At 35.8% G+C, this 17834-nt stretch overlaps 1 protein-coding gene across 4 annotated transcripts in view; it reads left to right on the top strand.

Moving 5' to 3' along the window:
* The window catches only part of VPS13B (vacuolar protein sorting 13 homolog B), a 471233-nt gene that overhangs the window by 389511 nt on the left and 63888 nt on the right, over nucleotides 1-17834 (top strand). For all 4 annotated transcript variants that reach the window (XM_042785990.1, XM_042785992.1, XM_042785989.1 and 1 more), the window contains one exon: nucleotides 15326-15522. In XM_042785990.1, the coding sequence (XP_042641924.1) occupies nucleotides 15326-15522 (197 nt within the window). The remainder of the gene's footprint in view (nucleotides 1-15325; nucleotides 15523-17834) is intronic.

Here is a 17834-nt window from a genome sequence, read left to right as displayed (position 1 = left end):
TCAGGATGGTATTTTCAGAGAACAGCACACCAAGTTTTTGATATATTAAGCTCCCATTATAGATAACAGACATCATGAGCATAATGTATGTGCTTGTGTAATAATATGACCCTGTACAGGGGGAATATCAGTTCTTCTTCAAGTGTGTATATGCAGCTGGACTTCTGGTAGCATGCATGTTCTCCTGCTTTGTGTTTCCATGCTACAGTCTAGAGAAAAGAAGGTAATTGCAAACCTCTTTCATTCCCCCTCTGGTTGCCTTGGACAGTAAGATAGAAACCAGGAAACACTCAGCTACCAGTGTTCAGTTCTGTCACCTTCTAGTCGTCTTCATGTAATTCTTCAGATTTGCGTTTAATCTTATACATTGATCCAGAGAACTGTTTCCATCAGTCTCATTTTAAGTTTGTGGTCAAGCGTCCCTGTATACCTTCCTTCCATGATTCTTTTTATTGTGATGCACACTTACCTTAAGGTCTGTCAATTAGTTCTCTAGTAAGTCTTATATTACTACCTTTCAATTACAAGGGAAGAGATTAAAGATATCAGCCAAATTAGAGGACATCTATTCAAAAACTGTGCTCTTGGGCACACAGAGTGTAGAAATGCCTACAAGAGGATCCACGGTTTGGTAGTGGGCCGTTAATAATAGCAGTAACTGTTGCCTGATCCATCACATTTTTCAGAAATGGCCATGCATCTACACAGAGAAGCTCTGCACAACATAGATAAACAGCCACTTTAAACATGGACAGTATGCTTTTTTTTGTTAGTCTAACATGGATGTGTGGCTGGAATAAGTAATACAGAGTCAACTTTCAAATTCTTTGGGTAAACTACATTTACCAAATACTCATCTCAAACTTTAAGTTCTGATTTAAGGGAGGCCTTTCATCAGCTCCACTTTTTTCCCTGTATGGATATATGTCTGTTTATTAATATACTATATATGTAAGGCACGTGGGAAATTCACAAAACATAAAGAGAAAAAAGACAAAGCAGCAGTTTTATCTTTTTCATTTCTTGACATTAAACATTACAGGAAGATCTACAAACCAAACACTTCAGCTTTTTTGAAAAAAGGATCTAAATTTAAAGACAACGATGATATCAAAGTATATTAAAAATGTATTTTTAGAAGTTTCCTAGGATTGTGTATATGTTGAAATGCTAGGAGAACTCATAATGTCACCAGCTGTGTTACCAGTGTCCCTTAATCCTTTGCTTCACATAAATACAGGCAAAGGTGCACTTCTGCAGTTTGTCTTGAATTAAAAGTTTACCAGTTGCATGTTCTTTCTTTCCAAGTAAATTGCTCTGACATTTTATCTAGCTTTCTGTCTTTGTTAAACTCTTGGCATATCATTTTAATCATGGGTAGGTTTTAGAAATCTCTTTGTTTTTATAGCTATTCTTCAAATTCCTGAAACTTGCAAAAGCTTCATCATTAAGGGAATTTTTCTAGATATCGAAGTTCCGTGTCATCTGCTGCAGCCAAAGGATAAGTGAACAACTTCAGATTATAAGAGTCAATATGAACTATATTGTTTCTGTAAAACCTTACCTTGCAGCTATTTCCATTGTCCCAAGAGCTTATTTTCTTGTGCTTTTACTTGCATAGTTGCAAAGATAAGCAGTTTCACTAGTCAATTTTATGATACGTTATTTTTTTACAATCCCAACATTATTTGTAGAGGGAAAAGGAAGAACTGATGTTTCTGACATGGCATAGTGTGTTGCATTTTCTTTAGTGATTTGAAATAGAATTTTCATCTATTTGCTTGAAGGAATTGAGAGACAATCCTAGATGCACTTGCAAGCAACTACATCAGGATTGTATTTCTTTTGGGATATTGAGAGTGTCTGAACTTGTTCTCCCTGTTCAACGAACATTGCAACCCCATTCTATTTAATTTTTAATCCCTCGTTGTCCCATTTTCACATGCTAGAAATGTTCTTTGGCCCTACATGATATACCATTCTTTCAGATAACTAGTATTTGATGGAAAACCTTTAGAGTTCCCTGGTACCTATTCTTAATTTTTTTAAGAGTTCCTGTTCAGTAATATAAAATGTTTCTTATCCCCAGGTACTAAAGTCACTGTCTGGCATCACTTCTATCCCTTTTTAACCTGGAGACCTTTCTTTATTTTACTGTCCTTATGTCTACATCACTGCCAAGATACACCTTCTCAAGAATGTTTTAAAATTCATATAATAGTATTTTCAAGTTCTTACTAGTGAAGAAAGGACATACATGGGTATTATTTTTGGAGCACAAATTAAGTTGAGTGAAGCAAAAAACAATTTGCCACTGTGCTTAGAAGTGTTTTGGGTACAACCTTGTAGAGCTAACTGAAGAAAAAAAAAAGTTAATACTGAGTTCTGTATCAAGAAAAAGATATTCTATGAACATAGAATATTCCTCAGTATTTTATACTGAACATCTTTCTATTAACTCTTGACTGTTCTGTCAGCTTCTGTTTAATTTTTACTAATGATTGCCTGTTTTCCAAGTTGTGAGATTTTTTGATTGGTGTTTAGAAAGCTCTAGATACAGATAATTATCTTAGTAAAGATCAGTGTGGAGTAAAGGAATATACACACGAGCAGTAGTTTCATGTTCTCATAGAAGAAAAAGTGAATAGGCTGTGTCTTGTCCAAGTACTATGATAAATACTGCTCTAAACCACCACTAGTATACCCCTTGTATGAAGAGGATATACGGAAAAGACCTTCAGGCAGCAACTCAAATGTTGGTAAAGGCATACCCTTTTGATCTTGACTACTGCTAAAATTATTTTTAAAATACATGGAGAAGCAAAAGCATATTCCACTGATAACTTCACTTAAGACAGCATACATTTCATAGGAGTCAAGTTAATCCCAGTGCTGACTCCATCTAATGTCATATAAACCAGGGTAATCCATTACTGCCCAAATCAGCAAGGACAAAGGGTAGAACAGTGTTGATGTGAGAATTATATTCACACCTGGGAACAGAGGAAAGTCTGAACTTGGAAGAATTTCACAGAATTAATTCAAAAGATCATAAGCAAGATGAAGTAGCAATCCAATTACTTTAACATCTTGAAGACTGATTGTGGTACATCAAAAAGGATGCTCTCTGAGACATTCTCAGTTACAAGAGATGAAACTTTTAAGTCCTGGGTTGAAGATACGTGGATGATCAACTTTAAAAGCCAGAGAGACAAAGCCTACTGTTCTTGCTCCAAAACAGTTACTATTACATTTAGGACACTCTCTTGTGCAGATAATTTCTATAGTGAAAACTGTTCAGATGTTTATATTCACATGTGAAGACTTAAGGTATGTCTCAGTTTTCCAGCAAACTATGTTCTACAAGCCAACCAGCTCATCATTCTAGGGCAACAGGTCTTTTATTTGCTCTGTGATGTTCCTGTTTCATAGCAATTAAAGTTGGAATCTGTTGTTGGTCATGATTCTTGTTCTTGTGAATCTGTTCATAAAATGTCTTCAACTGAAGACTTTGAAGCATGGTAATAGCCTTCAGGAATAATATGTTTTATAAGGTATATAGAAATATCTCCTGCAAGAATATCAGACTTGTAGAAGGTACATGAGCAAGTGAGAAACAAGAGTGTGCTGGACAGTCTAAACAGCAGAGGAAGGGCTTCATAGTCTTTCTGCTCATCTCTCAGATGATGAGAACGCTGGCTTGAGGTGGTTACAAGAACAGCTGAAAGAGAATTTGTGGCTATTTCCTCTATCCTGATTGTTCTAGTTGCTTTGGAAATACAGCACTAAGAAGGTAGGAATAAGAGCAATTTCTAATTCCAGACAATAGTTTATGGTTATGAAGGTAATGCCACTGTCCCAGAACATAAAAAATAATTGAAGAATATATTCCACATCATAACAAGGGTCTGTATTTCAGAGCTGCCATGTAATGCTAAGTTCAATCATGCTTGTACAGTACCTTGAATCTGTCAGGTTGCAGCAGTTGAAAAAGGATAAGTGTTCTTCATTTATGTGGTATTTTTACAATTTGAAGGAGGGAGCTGCAGGAAAAAAAAATAATCTGTTAGTGATTCAGTAGTGACTTACAAATTGTACAGATACAATATGGAGTTAGCTACATTTAGTCATTTAAACTCAAAGAAAGTGCTGTTGGATATCTGTGCTATGGGTCTTAAAACTGTTCTTGCACTGTTCATCTAGTTTCCCCGAGTGTTCCTGCAGTCTTGAGAATCTCAGATTTCCATTTGTCTTTGCCTCTGATTAGCCTATGTTGTTTTACTTTTCTGATTTCATCTGGGCCACATTTTATATCATTTATCTTTACCAAGAACAAGGTTGACAGGTTTGGGTTGGCAGGGGAGAGAACAAAGATTGGGAGGGGCTCACCAAAATAGGAAAGCAATTTGTATGCCATTAAGGAAGTATTCTGCTTTTCTGTGCAAGCAGGTGAAGGGGACATGCGAATGATTTCCTGTACAGCTGGAGGCCTATTCTGGCTAGTGAACTTCTTACAGAGAAGCTCAGTGTTTGCCATTCCATTGTAGTTGTCTTTCCAATAAGGGATATTGCTGGCACTGCTCCATATCTCAAAGAAAATGCTGTGTATTGTCACAAGAGCATTTACACAAGTGGCCATGGATTTAAAAGGTGGGGAAACACAGATTTGTCTAATCAAAGTGATTGTATAATGTGTAATGCTCCAAATTCTGAGCTCTCTGATTTGTTTAAGCTGCATCACCAATGCAGACTTAAAATTCTTTCTCCTGGATTGTCATCCAGTGAGAGATACAAGATGTTAAAGCTTACAAGACAAAAGGAAAATAAGATAATCTATGGCATTTTGTCATTTCTCCATATGAAGTTAAAATAAAATATCTACTGAACTATAACCCTGACAGGTTTTTGTATTTGACGATGTTTCCCTAGTGTACCTGCCAGGATTCCGGTTGCATGCAAGTGTAGTCAGCATTATAACAGCTGATGAAAAGATGAATGTGTGCTGGGGTCTTCTTTTTTGGCCTTTCTTCTTTATATAGTGTCCTAATAAGCAGAGCACTTATTCCTGGTTTAGAAAAGTGGTGATTAAATTAACCAAATCTCAAGGTCTACTGGAGAAAATAAGGGCAGTGAGTATAGTTCTGAGGTTGCAAGGACTTAACTGAGATTTAGTAAGAAAAGACTAGGTAAATAAAACTGCTCTGGTAAAATTCACTCAAAGCATTTGCTGAGATGGTGAAATTTCTTTTAGGAGAACATAAAATATTTCCAGCTTCGAAAGGTGAGGATTCAAAAATTGTCTGTTGCATTGCCTTACATGCTTATGCTATTCATATAAAGCATTTGCAAACCTTGCAGTCTGGAACCTGATTTTTTTCAACACTGTCAGCCAATAAACAGCAATTTTCTAACACCTTGTGGTTGTTTAAACAGTGGCTTAAGGAAGCATGAGCTTAAGAATGACTGACATTAGACCTACTGTAAGTCATTATTCCAGGAAGGATTTGACATGACAGTCAACAGGAAAAGAATTATGATCAATGTCAAAGACATTCATTTTTCCTTTTAACAGAGAATACCTCATTTTTGGCTGGCTCTGCTTCCTTTTTACTTTTCATTCCCTGTTGGGGCTAGTGTTCAGCTGGGCATTTGAGAGTCTGGGAAAAGAGCTTTTTGGCAAACCACAAATTCTATTCATGTTTGATTTATTTCTTACATTCCCAAAGCAACAACTATTTTGGAAATCCAGATGATTTGTGTGTGACAGGTTAGTGATTTAAGTTCAGAGTGTTATTAGATAATATGCTGTAAAGTTCAACTGTGCTTATTGATAAACCTGTCGGTTTGCAAATTTTTTAATCTGCTGCCGTGCAGTTCAGTACTGTCTTCAAATAATCAGACTTTTTAGATGGATGGTGAAATAATTTGTCTAGATACTGTGAATTGCTCACAAGGCAAATTTGGTGCTTTGTCTGGGATTCTGCTTTTTAAAACTTACATTTTTTGTTAACTCTACCTTTTGATGTTATTCAAAATGACACTACTATACATAGACTGTATATGGTATTTTATTGATCTCTACTGTTTGAAGAGTTGCAGCAAACTTGAAATGAAAAAATACAATATTATTGAGCGTATATGATCATAAACTAGAACTGTAACAAATGCCTTTTATTCTAATGTAGGAAAATGCCTTCCTGTCAGTAGAAGCAGGTCATCATGTAAATAACTGGTCTGTGTAAGAGGGCTGTAGGCTTGCTTGTAGCCTTATCCTCTTACACTTCAGAAGATCTGGATGCGAGCAAGTTTTGTGATGCTGGGCAGAGTTTTGCACATGTTTTCAAAAGTTAAGACTCTGACTATTAATGATAAGTATTGCCTTCGTTTTCTTGCAAGGAAGTAAGTAGGGGCTAAAGGAGTTGCAGTGTTACACAGTGAGTCTTAAGCAGATGTTGAAACAGAGCCCATTGTCTTTAGGAATTCCAGCTTTAAACATTATTTGTGAACTTCCTTGCCTGAAAGTAGGATTAGCTCTGACTTTACTATTTTGTTACTGTATTTTGTGTGTATAATCTTAATTATTTTGCTGTGTGATCTTACTGTGCACTGCATTGAGATGAGACTGTATCGTTTGGCCTACAGTTTCTGTGCAGTCTGCAGGGAGTTAAGCGTAACTCGTTGGGAATGTTAATGGAAGTTGTGCATAATTTGCCTGTGCATCACACTGAAATTTACCCTTTGGGGTTACTGAGCCAGTGAAAATTCTACCGGGTGCCAGAGGACTGACGAAACCATCAGATTATCTTAATGACAGATTTACACTCTCTTCGTGTTCTGTACTTTTCAGATTTTGTAACTCTGATTTATGAAACTTTGCAGACTCAAGTCCTTCCGGCTGTACACTGATCTTGTGGCACTTCTTACACAAGTCAGCCTTTACTGTGGTGAGAATATGTGGTCAAAATAGCCCATATACCAAAAAATTATGCAGTACTTTATATATTAATAGACTGCTACCCTCAATCCCAGAAGTGACTACATTTCAACAGCATAGTGCTTATATAATTAATAAATACTGAAGCTTAGAAAATGAAAAGCCTTAAATAAAATGTGGAAGATTGTTCCAGTATCAGAAAAAGAGAATAAGGAGTATTGGAAGAAGTAGGTAAGTCCCTAATGTAAGATCTCCTATCTATGTAATTTTGTTTCTCAATACTTGCAACAATAAATTAAGATGCTAATAAATTAAACTAAATACTGTTGCATTTGCAAGCGAGTGATCTTTACATAAACTCGGTCTCAAGATGAATGGCAGTTAGTAGAAAAAGATGGGTTTGACACTTAATAGCACGTACATTTTCATGTTTAAAAAGTCCTGCAGAAATCTTCTCAGTTATAGCGTAGCGCTATTCTGTGCTTTCTTAACAAAAGCTGTTAGTGTGTTTAGAGTAATTTTTCCATAATGAAAAAAGCCGGTATCTATGACAGATTACGTTACTATACACACCTGCATTTGCTCTGAAGCTGCTAGCCTGATAAATTGATAAGATAAGTTGGTCACATGTTGTTTTAAAAAGGCAAAGAACATAGTTCCTAATAAAAGAATGCTACATATTTCTTCTAAAAGGTTAAAAAGCATTTCTCAGGGCTCTTAAATTACCATATTCTGATACCAAGGGAAAATAAAACCTGGGCTTAGAGTCTTGTTTGTACTTAGAGGGCTTTCCGGACAGGAAGGCAATCTTGATGCAATTCAGTAAGCCACAATACCAGTGGGGCATTACAGGTGAAAAATTTGCAGCTGTACCCCTCACCACAATGTATTACAACTGTACAGTGGAATATTTCCTGTACAGAAATAGGGCTTGGTTAACTTTGTTTCCCAAGAGTAGATCACATTAAAATGTTATAAAATCATGATTTCCTGCATTTGAATACTTGTGGTTTCTCAACTGGTTCCAATATTACAAAGGGTTTTTTATAGCTTCTATTAGTTGAAGATGTATAGAAGCTTTTTTCCGAAGTCAGCTAAAAGGCAGTTATGTATTTTTAAAGAACAGTTTCTCTCAGAAGACAGGAGTTTTCTTTCACATCTCTTTACTATAACTCCATTTAGTATTTATTTTATAAGCTGCAGTACAGATGTAAATTTAAATAAAACTAAATAAATATGTTAATAGGACCATAAATAAATTTGTTAAATGGAGTTGAAAGAGACGAGGTATACTTAATTACTCAGAAAGCAAAATAGTAGTCATTTTCGTTATTCAGACAAAGACCTCAGTATAGATAGAGAAAAAATTAAATTAAACAGATATTGCATATTCAATTTTAAAGTGAGTATTCATAATTTAAATGTTCTAGCTTTAGGACTAGATTTGTTAAACCAAATTCAAGGAGAAGTGAAACAAATTGTGTGAAGAAATTATATGGGATAATTTTGAAAAACTTACCCAGTTGTGGTATCTGGTTATTCCCAAGTGTTGAAAATTGAGAGTGCACCATAGTGAAATAGCTTGTACTATCCAAAATATACAGGTAAGTAACATGTCAAAATGATGTCAAAGTACAGAAAACCATAATAAAAACACAAAGGAGATTTTTCTGGGGGGACAGCAAATACTTTGTACAGCTAGAATGTTTTTAATCCTAGTTCTACTGCTAATCCTAATACTACAAAAACTAAGCTAAATTTTTACCTCTACTGTAAACCACCACGTCTCTTTTATTTATTTGTTTAGATCTTCGTGAAAAGGGAAAATTGGTGGTCTGTAGTTCTGCCAGGAAAGGCTGTTTTCCACACTGACATGATACAATCTTAGCCCTGAGGAAAGCTGAAAAAATGTTATCCAACGGGCAGTTCAGTTTGTAGCACGATTTCACAATGTCAGTCACATAAGATAAACAGGAATGTGGATGTTGAAGTTTCCTACAGTTGTCCATAATGTTGTTCCACTTGTCAGACTGGATCGTGTGTGTTGTGTGAACAGGCATATTACAGAGGTTTTATTCGATTTAATATCAATTTTCTTTTAAGCATATTTTCTACATAATATGTTTTTCTGCAGGGGTTTTTTTGCTATTTTCATATAAATAATACTTCAAAATCAAATTTTAAAGTAATGTTCTTGGTTGTTAATGCCAAGAATTTTTCCCAAATAAAAATCGGGATAAAGCTTTTTATTTCCTGCTACTGCAACTTCTGTTCACCTAATGGGAGAATTGTATTTTTAAGGCAGTTGGCCCTAAAACAGTAAAATATCCTAATAACAGCATAGCTTTATTACAGAGCAATCAGTTTATTCATACTCAGGAAGCTGGAGTTAAAATCTCAGCATGGGTTGGCGTCTGACACAAAGTACTAGTTTGTATTGTATTCTGCCTCTCATTCACTTAGGTGGCCCTGCTCAGGGAAGATAAAACACACACACGCTTCCTGTCTTCTGGGTGCGTTTTCTTGTACAGTAGTTGTTTCTGGACAAGAATAACTTCATTTCCAAGAGGAAGCGCCCACCATCTGAGGGATTGAGATTGAAGAAATGAACATTTATTCTATTAAGCCTATTTTCTAGCAAAAACATGAATGAAAAGGAAGCATCGCTGAAAGCAACATTAAGCATATTCTGCAACCCAGCTGTTAATATCTTTCTTTCTTTCTCAGCTGGACAAGATGCATTTTGCAACCTAAGAAATCTGCATGTGTGTAGTTAAAGGTCCATTTTTTTATATTGAATTTAAAATTTATATGTTCCGGTATTTGAGTAATTGAGTAAAACAATAGTATGAGTATTGAGTAAGACAATAATACTTTTATATACCTTTCATTCAGCAACCTGAAAGCTGTAGACAGATGGCTGTAGCTTTTTCCTAGAGACAAAAAAAGATGTCCTAAATGGCAATGATGTCTGTGTCTGAGACCTGTTGGCATTATGACGATATGTACAGTGAATAATAGGTATGATCACTTACAGTAACGTGACAGCCTGTGGAAGTGCACTGGCATCGGCCCTCTTCTCAGCTGGAGAGTTCAGCTGTAGAAACATACTTAGTGATAAGTGGTGTGCGCCTGCTCAGGCTTTTCAGGTCCAAGTTAGGAAAGTAGCCTGTGGCTGGGAGGATAGCATCAAATCACAGGGAAATCTGCAGGCATGTTGTGATCACGACAGCCTTTAAAACGCATATATGGATCAACAGTAATTTCTCTCCCATTGTGTTTTATTATTATACAGAACTTTAAGTGGGAATAAGGACTATCCATGTGGTCAATTGGGTGTACAACACATGAATTAAAATATTAAGATGTAACAGCATTAACAGATTCTGTAGCATTTCTTGACCCCTAGTTTTCAAATAGGAATTAAATTATACTGATAGAGATAATGTGTGACACAATATATGATGAATAAGGAAAACCATGACTTGTCACACTGTAGTGCATTAGTAGGAATGTTTCATGTTGGTTATTAATACTGCCTTGCTGATAGAATAGCAAGCATGCAGGAAATTACTTGAAGGATGCAGGTTTTTAAGAGGTTTTTTGAGTTTCCTTTTGTTTGGTGTTTGGGGGTTGTTTGTGATATATGTATGATGGAGGTTTCAGAATAAGACAGGTTCTATTTGTAGAGAGTAGATGTGTGTTCACAGAGGTGATTCTCATAATGTCTATGTTAGTGTAATATATATGAAGATTTTTTTTTTTTTCTTAAAATGGAGCAAAACAAGAGTTTCACAGAGAACAGGAATCCACACTCTCCAAATTCAAAGATTTCTGCTCCAAGGCAACTGTTTCAGCTGAGTTGTTTCTTTGTGTCATGTATTTGCAGGGGGCAGGACTAGAACTGTCACTAGAGAGCAGTGGTTTTCCTTCCTATCAGAATTTACTAACACCCCATTTTCATTCTTCGTCAGAACAGTGCCACACAATTTTCACATCTCCCATGTCTATAGTCCACAGCAATAAAGAGCAAAAGGAGGAACCTTCAAATTCTCTCCTTTGTTTTAAATGTATTTATCTTATTAACTGTTCTTGTTATAAGTGCTTAGAGTTTAGGGTGTTTTCATGTAGTTTGTCTCTTCTGATTCTGATCTCTGTTGTTAATGCTGCTGAAAAAAAAAAAAAAAAAAAGCATTTGACTGCTGTTTTGTTCTCTATTGCCATAATCATCCTTCTAAATAAGTGTTTGTGCCATAGTACGTGGTTTTCTTGCAAAACGGAACTTGGTGATTCTCAGTTAAATCTAAGCCTACAGTTCAGTAACAGTTTTATATACACGTAAGTGACAGAGGCTGTACAATAATAGTTCTGTGCATTTTGCAGGTGAATAAAATCATTACAATTAAAACTTTCTTTGAGAGCTAGGAAAGAAGACAAGCTATGGAGAGGTGTCTGTTGAAGGAGCATACCTGTAGTTTAGCAAAGAAATTTGTGATTAGATATGCTTCATTAATGTTTGGTTTTATAGAGGCAGCACTGGTGGTCACATTTTCTAAGAGGTAATAATTATCTGAATTACAGCTTAGGTTTTATTCAAATATTTTAAGGTAAAAGTACCATATTTAATTCTACATATGGGGAATTTTTTGTTGCAGCTAATTCACTTATTCTCACTGCCTATGACTCAGTTCTGGCGTTATAGCCCATTTGCAGGCTTTCACAACTATTATTTTTGGCAGCTAATATTGCCCAGAGCTACCATCTTTCCTTAAACTTATCCAGATCAGGCATTAGTAATAAACCCCCTAGAACAAATAAAGATAGATACGTAGGAATCAGAGATTCTAAGTCAACTAAGTCTTTTGCAAGCTTCAAACTGGAAAGCTTACGGTTTGGACAGTCCCAAAGCATGAGCTGTATTTTGTTTAGGGAATCACATAAAGCGTGTCTTTGACTTTTTACTTCTAGTGTGCAGATGGTTGTCTCTTGCTCTGGTAGATTTCTTGATGTATTGCAACACAGTTAGGAAGAAAAATGTGATCAAAATAAAGAGGAATAATTTTTTCAACAAGCTTACCAGCCTGCTTTAATTGTTAGGTGATACATGCTTTCTGGCTATTCATACTGCTGAGTCCAGTGGTCATTCCTGTGCCTTTTCAAATTTTTCATAATTCGCTTAAGAGGTTACTAAAAGTTTCTAAAAGGCAAATACACTATGTTAGGTTATACCAGAACCTGAAGAGGAGTTATTACTTCTTTATGTCATAATAATTGTTTTGATCATTTTACTTTGCCATCTTTTCCTCAAGATAAGTTTCAATATTTCTACCACCTATTGGGTGGGTGGATATACTGAAGTATCTACTTTTTCTTTTTTTAAAAAAAAAAAAAAAAAAACAACATTATATATGAAATATGCTTTTTTTTTATTTTGTTTTTTTCAAGTCTCACTCTGCCTTTATTTTCAGTCTTTATTTTCAGTCTCACTGTATTACTTTCCTGTAAGTAACTTTACTGATAGTTTTACGTATTTTGTATTGTGGTGCCACTTATGAAATTCCTTTATTGTGCTCTTTAACTTGTTCTTCCAGCTCATTAATCTTAGTGAGAGTGGAATTCATCACCTTGCTTAGCCTCTTTTAAAATGCCCACTAATCACTGTTCTGATCCAATTTTGTGAGATTCTCATTAGGGAAACTTGCATATTAAAAGAGTTCTGTTGCACATGTGTTAGCAACACTGGAAAGAAAACTTAGGTGTTGATAGGCAGTAGGAAGCACAAGATCAAACCAAGTATGCAAATATATTGAATCAGATTCCTAAAAAAACTCAAGGTATGAGAACCTTGATTCATGAAAGGCTGCAACCTTTTGTCAGAAATGACACAGGTCCTTTTGTAATGATATCATTCCAAGACTTTATGCTGTAGGAAATATTCCAAATATTCCAATATTTTAAATAAAATCAAATGTTCTATCACCAATGGAGATTGCGGAGGTTTAGAAAAGAAGTATGTGAGTATGAATGACTCTACTATGTAGTATGAAAGAGAGCAGATGATGGAAGTTGCTGTTTATGTGTTCATAGTTAACATATGGGTATTCCATGGATATATCCATAATTGAAGGAAAGGAACATTGCTGTGGTATTGCAATTTTGAGTGTTTGTCCACATGCATTAAAGGTTAAAATAATTCAACACTGAGAGGTTTTGAAAAAAATCTAGAATTCTATAGTGACACTAAGAGGAAAAAGAATAAATATAGTGTGACTTTGAAATACGGCTACAAACACAATAATGTAATATTTGATACTGCTGCTGTTGTGCACAGCACCATTGTAGAGTTAGCAACACAGACTCAAGAAAGATGTTTTCTGGGGCATCAAGCCCAGCCTCCTCCCACCAAGGCAATGCTTGTTACTGTCTCCATCTTATTAGCAAATCAAGCTTTTAAAAGCAGTTGTCATGAGCACCAAGGCAGTCCTCAAACCTCCCTATCTTTTTCTGTTTGTGTTTCTAGCCTTACACTTGATTCATAGAGCAATTCAGTTTTGACCCACAGTTTCTATAGACCTTTTCCTCTATTAACTCTTTCTTTCCTGAGGTGTCTGGGTAAAGCAGTAATGTTCCTTTTGTTTTCCTTCATCTGGTCCTCAACTCTGAACAGATCCCAGTGTTAGTTAATACAGTTCTAAAATGAATTGGAAATGTGTGCCATATTCCAGATGAGGCCCCACTGGTGTCTTATAGAACTCAGTTAATACTTGTCCCTCGGTTTTGGAAATATCTCATCTGATGTCTCTCAGGATGGCATTTGCTTTTTCCAGGCATCATCATACTGCCTCATAATTTTCCAGCTGTCATTCACATATCTTCACCATTTTCAGTTGAATATGCAGCTTATAAATAAATGCGTTGCTATCTTTATGTCTATAACTTGTGCTTTTTGATGTTAAATAAATCACTTAGACTCAAGTCTTTGAAATGAAATCAGCACTTCTGATTGATACTGCTATGCTACTCTATGTTATATATGTTACTGGGATAATAGTTTCACTGGCAGTTATCAGATACTTTTTTCTTTTTTTTTTTTCCTTCCATTCTGACCTAAAAAAATTTAGTGACTGTGGTTGCTTTTTTCAATCTTAAGGTATCGTGGTGACTTGGCAGATGTAAAAATCCATTTTTCGGTCTCTGTGGTTCCACATGTTAATTCTTCCAGAATTCTTTGGTGATTATTTATGTTCCATTGCCCTCCTCAGCTTTAACGACTGAGCTCCCTGAATTTCCCTTCTTAACCTTCATTCCTGTTAATTAATCAACCTGCTGTCGCCTTCATGTGCATTAGAGTTCTTACTAACAACAAAGAATACTTACAGAGCTTTTCTAGCTGTGCCTAGATTTACTTGCATCTCTACCACATTCCTACTTTTTCCTGGTTATTTATATATCTATGTCTACACATAAACACACAGGGATAAAAGGTAATAGCATTTTTTTACTATTTGCTTTATGTCAGCTTGACTTTTAGTATTTCTTGAGCATGCATAAGTACCTTAACTGCGGAGTTCAGTATCTTAATTCTAAAATCTTCATATCTTACTGAGTTTGCATTTGTTTTACATTCATACTCTCATTCTTTTTCATGCTAATACCAAAAAAAAGTGGCCTAAGACACAATCCTTTAAAATCTGTGCTTTTATTAAAATTTGTTTTCTATTGTCTTTAGAAATGTTTCTCATAACATTCTCTCCATTTCAGTGATGCATCCAGGAATAATCCAAGTGGGTTATTTGTAGACTTAGGGATGTGATTAAATAGAAGCTACTCTGAATTTATTGGGTTTGGGTTCTCAAAATCACACAGTTGTCTAAATAGCATATTGCATGAAAGAAAAGATCATGTGATACAAGTATTTCATGACTCGTCCCAGGATTTTTTGAACATTTTAATATGAATATAATTGGGTAACTAATAATTTGATTATTTTGTTATGTAATAAAATTTAAAGAGATAGTTCAAGCAAAAAACTTCATTATTGATTAAAATGTATTTGATACCATGATATGATGACATCTGATGGATTCTTTGGCTTCAAAACACAGATAATGATTAGTTGAATTGTCTTTGTTATTCTTGAGTACTGTGGAACAAGTAGCTATTTCTGTACCTAGTAAGAGAAAATTTGAAGTGTTATACTGCAATGAAATTCTGAAACCATTTTCATTTAAGTCAAAACAGTACAGAATCTGAGTAATGGTTACAATTCTCATTTTCTATATGACAATTTACTTTTATTTAGTTTAGTTCTGCGCTCCTGTTGTGTACAGTAAATCCCATTATATTTGCAATCAAGCATAAAGTAATTATGCCTTCTCCCATTTATTGCAGATTCCTTGCAGCTTGGAGTACTGGGATGAGCTTCAGAAATCATTTGTTGCATTCCGGGAATTCAGTCTATCAGAAAGCAAAGTCTGTGAACTGCAACTGCCCAGTATCAACCTTGTGAATGATCAGAAAGAGCTCATAGCCTCTGATCTGTGGAGGATTGTCCTGAACAGCAGTCAGAATGTGGCTGATGACCAAAGGTAATTTTAAAGAAGGAAGGAAAACCAGAAATCTAATGCTATGCTCTTGAGAGATCTTTTTCAAGAGACTTAGGAAATAAGATACTGTTTTCATATGTGGTAAGGGTAGCTGGTCTTAAATGAGCTTCAGACTGTAGTTCACCTTCACATAAGGGCATGGAACGTGCACAAAAAGAGCTCTCTTAGATTTATAGGCAGCCTGGCAGCATCATACTCATCCGTTTTCTGAATACAAAGAATACTGAAAAGTGAATACAAACGGGCCATATCCTGAAATCTCTTAGCTGCACAAGGCAGAAAAAATAGCTAATTAACAAAAGAAGGCTGAGGCGCAATCCATTGTGTAGCACAGTAGTAAACATTCTTCTGTCATGCACTCCCCATACATCACCTTTATTCTGTCCTCAGTGGAAGTCAATGACTAAAATAAGCCAAGTGTCTATATAGAATATATTAAACAAAACTTTATTACTTCAAGAGCATTACATTATTACTCCTGCAGCTAGCTTACTGTGCTAACAGTAAAAAAAATTTACTCAGTGTTTTCAAACACTGGATATACATTTTTCATTATGTTAACAGCTGGAAACAATGTACAATGACAGTTATTCACTCTATTTGCATATGTTCAGTTTTGGTTAATATGTAGAGTAAGAAGAAATGAGTACAAGTTCTCTCCACAAACAGCAGTGGAACTGCTTTCAAAAACCTTCTTAACATTTTATAGTTAGAGCAAAAAACCCAGAAGGATCCGGTTGGATCGTTGGTATTTGCTGATTGTTGCTGCCTGTGTATCAACACATACTTGAATGAGTGTATAGCATCCACATATATGTTATGTGAAGCTACAGAACTCAGAGAAATCAGGAAATACAAATGTGGCTAACAAAATCAATGAAGAAAATTAAACATCTGGTTTCCATTAATAGTATCAGGTTGGAAATGATTTCTTGATGTTAATTGTGAAAGAATGCATTTTCATCATTGAGAAGTTAAGTGTTTCAGACAAGGTTAATTCCTCTGAATGTGGGACCTTGGCAAAATTACCTTCCTGGTCAGCTTAACACCACAGAAATGTGAACTCGGTGGGAACTGAAAATGAAGTAGTGAAATTTAGTAGATATTTTTCATCAAAGCATTTGGCACAGTAATCATATTTATTGTTTTCTGCTCAAATAGTGCTCATCGCTATATGCAATGTTTCATTCAGGAAACTCTGATAAGCTGGTAAGTTGTAATCGTTCAGAAAGAGGCTAGGGTTAAAATGAAATACAAATAAGTAAAAAACAATATAAAACCAGTTTGGACTGTGATTAACATCAGAAACATTTTACAGCACATGAATTCACCTGCTTTGAAGTTCTAAACTTTTGTTTTCGGCTTGGCTGCAGGCCAGCTCCACAATAGTGACCGTCATCAGTGGTATCAGGGTGACAAGTTATAAAGGAGTAAAAATATCCTAATGGCCTTGAGGTGCCAGAAGACTCCAAGGAAGACAATTGCTGTGTCCACAGCAAGAATATTAGAAGTGCTATGTCCTCCAGATTGTGTGTGTACACAGAAAGCTAAGGCAGAAACTACAACTCAAATGACAGGAATTAAACCGAAGCATTATCAGTTCACTGAACAGGGATAGCAGGAGAGGAAAGAAGGCAGCAAAAATCATGTGCCACCCTACTGAAGCATTTAAAGGTAAATAAACAGAAGAGAAAGAGGGAAGTCAAGGGGAAGTGTCTTGAACTGCCGGCTCCTTAGACACTGCACAGAGACTGTACAGAGACACTAAAGCGTAGTCTGTACAGAGATGCAGTCGCTAGTCATGATACTTTTCATGGCCTGAGGAATTTATAATAGTTTTAAGAGTAACGGTGGACTGGAAATTTAAACAGTTATGTAGGTCAGGGTGAACTCCATCCAGAAGCCAGAAACCTGAGGGATATGCATGAGGAAAACCTCTGATTTCAATCAGAGAAGATAAACGGTTATTATTCCCTTCCCCAGCAGCAGTTTCAGATAGAAATTCAAACTCTTTCTTTATACTGACTTAAAACAAAGCTGTACTGCAAGCTTTCTTAAGGATGACTGCAGAAAGGACTGGTGTGGAAGAAGTAGTCCTGACCAGCCTGGAGTGATCCTTCTCAGAGAAACTTAACGGGTCAGAAAAAGAGCAGCTGTTTGTCAGAGATGAGGCTTTGACCTATGGTATTTGAGGTGCACTACCTCTTTCTTGGGAGACAGAGCAAATCATGCCAGTCACATGTCACTGACCTGGAGGTTTTGAAACAGTTCACAAGCACGGAAATGGATGTAGT

The sequence above is a fragment of the Tyto alba genome, unplaced genomic scaffold (genome assembly GCF_018691265.1).
Source record: "Tyto alba isolate M040663 unplaced genomic scaffold, T.alba_DEE_v4.0 Super-Scaffold_9, whole genome shotgun sequence".
Classification (NCBI taxonomy): Eukaryota; Metazoa; Chordata; class Aves; order Strigiformes; family Tytonidae; genus Tyto; species Tyto alba.
The sequence above is the reverse complement of the archived record's forward strand: the minus strand, read 5'-3'. Positions and strand labels throughout refer to the sequence as shown.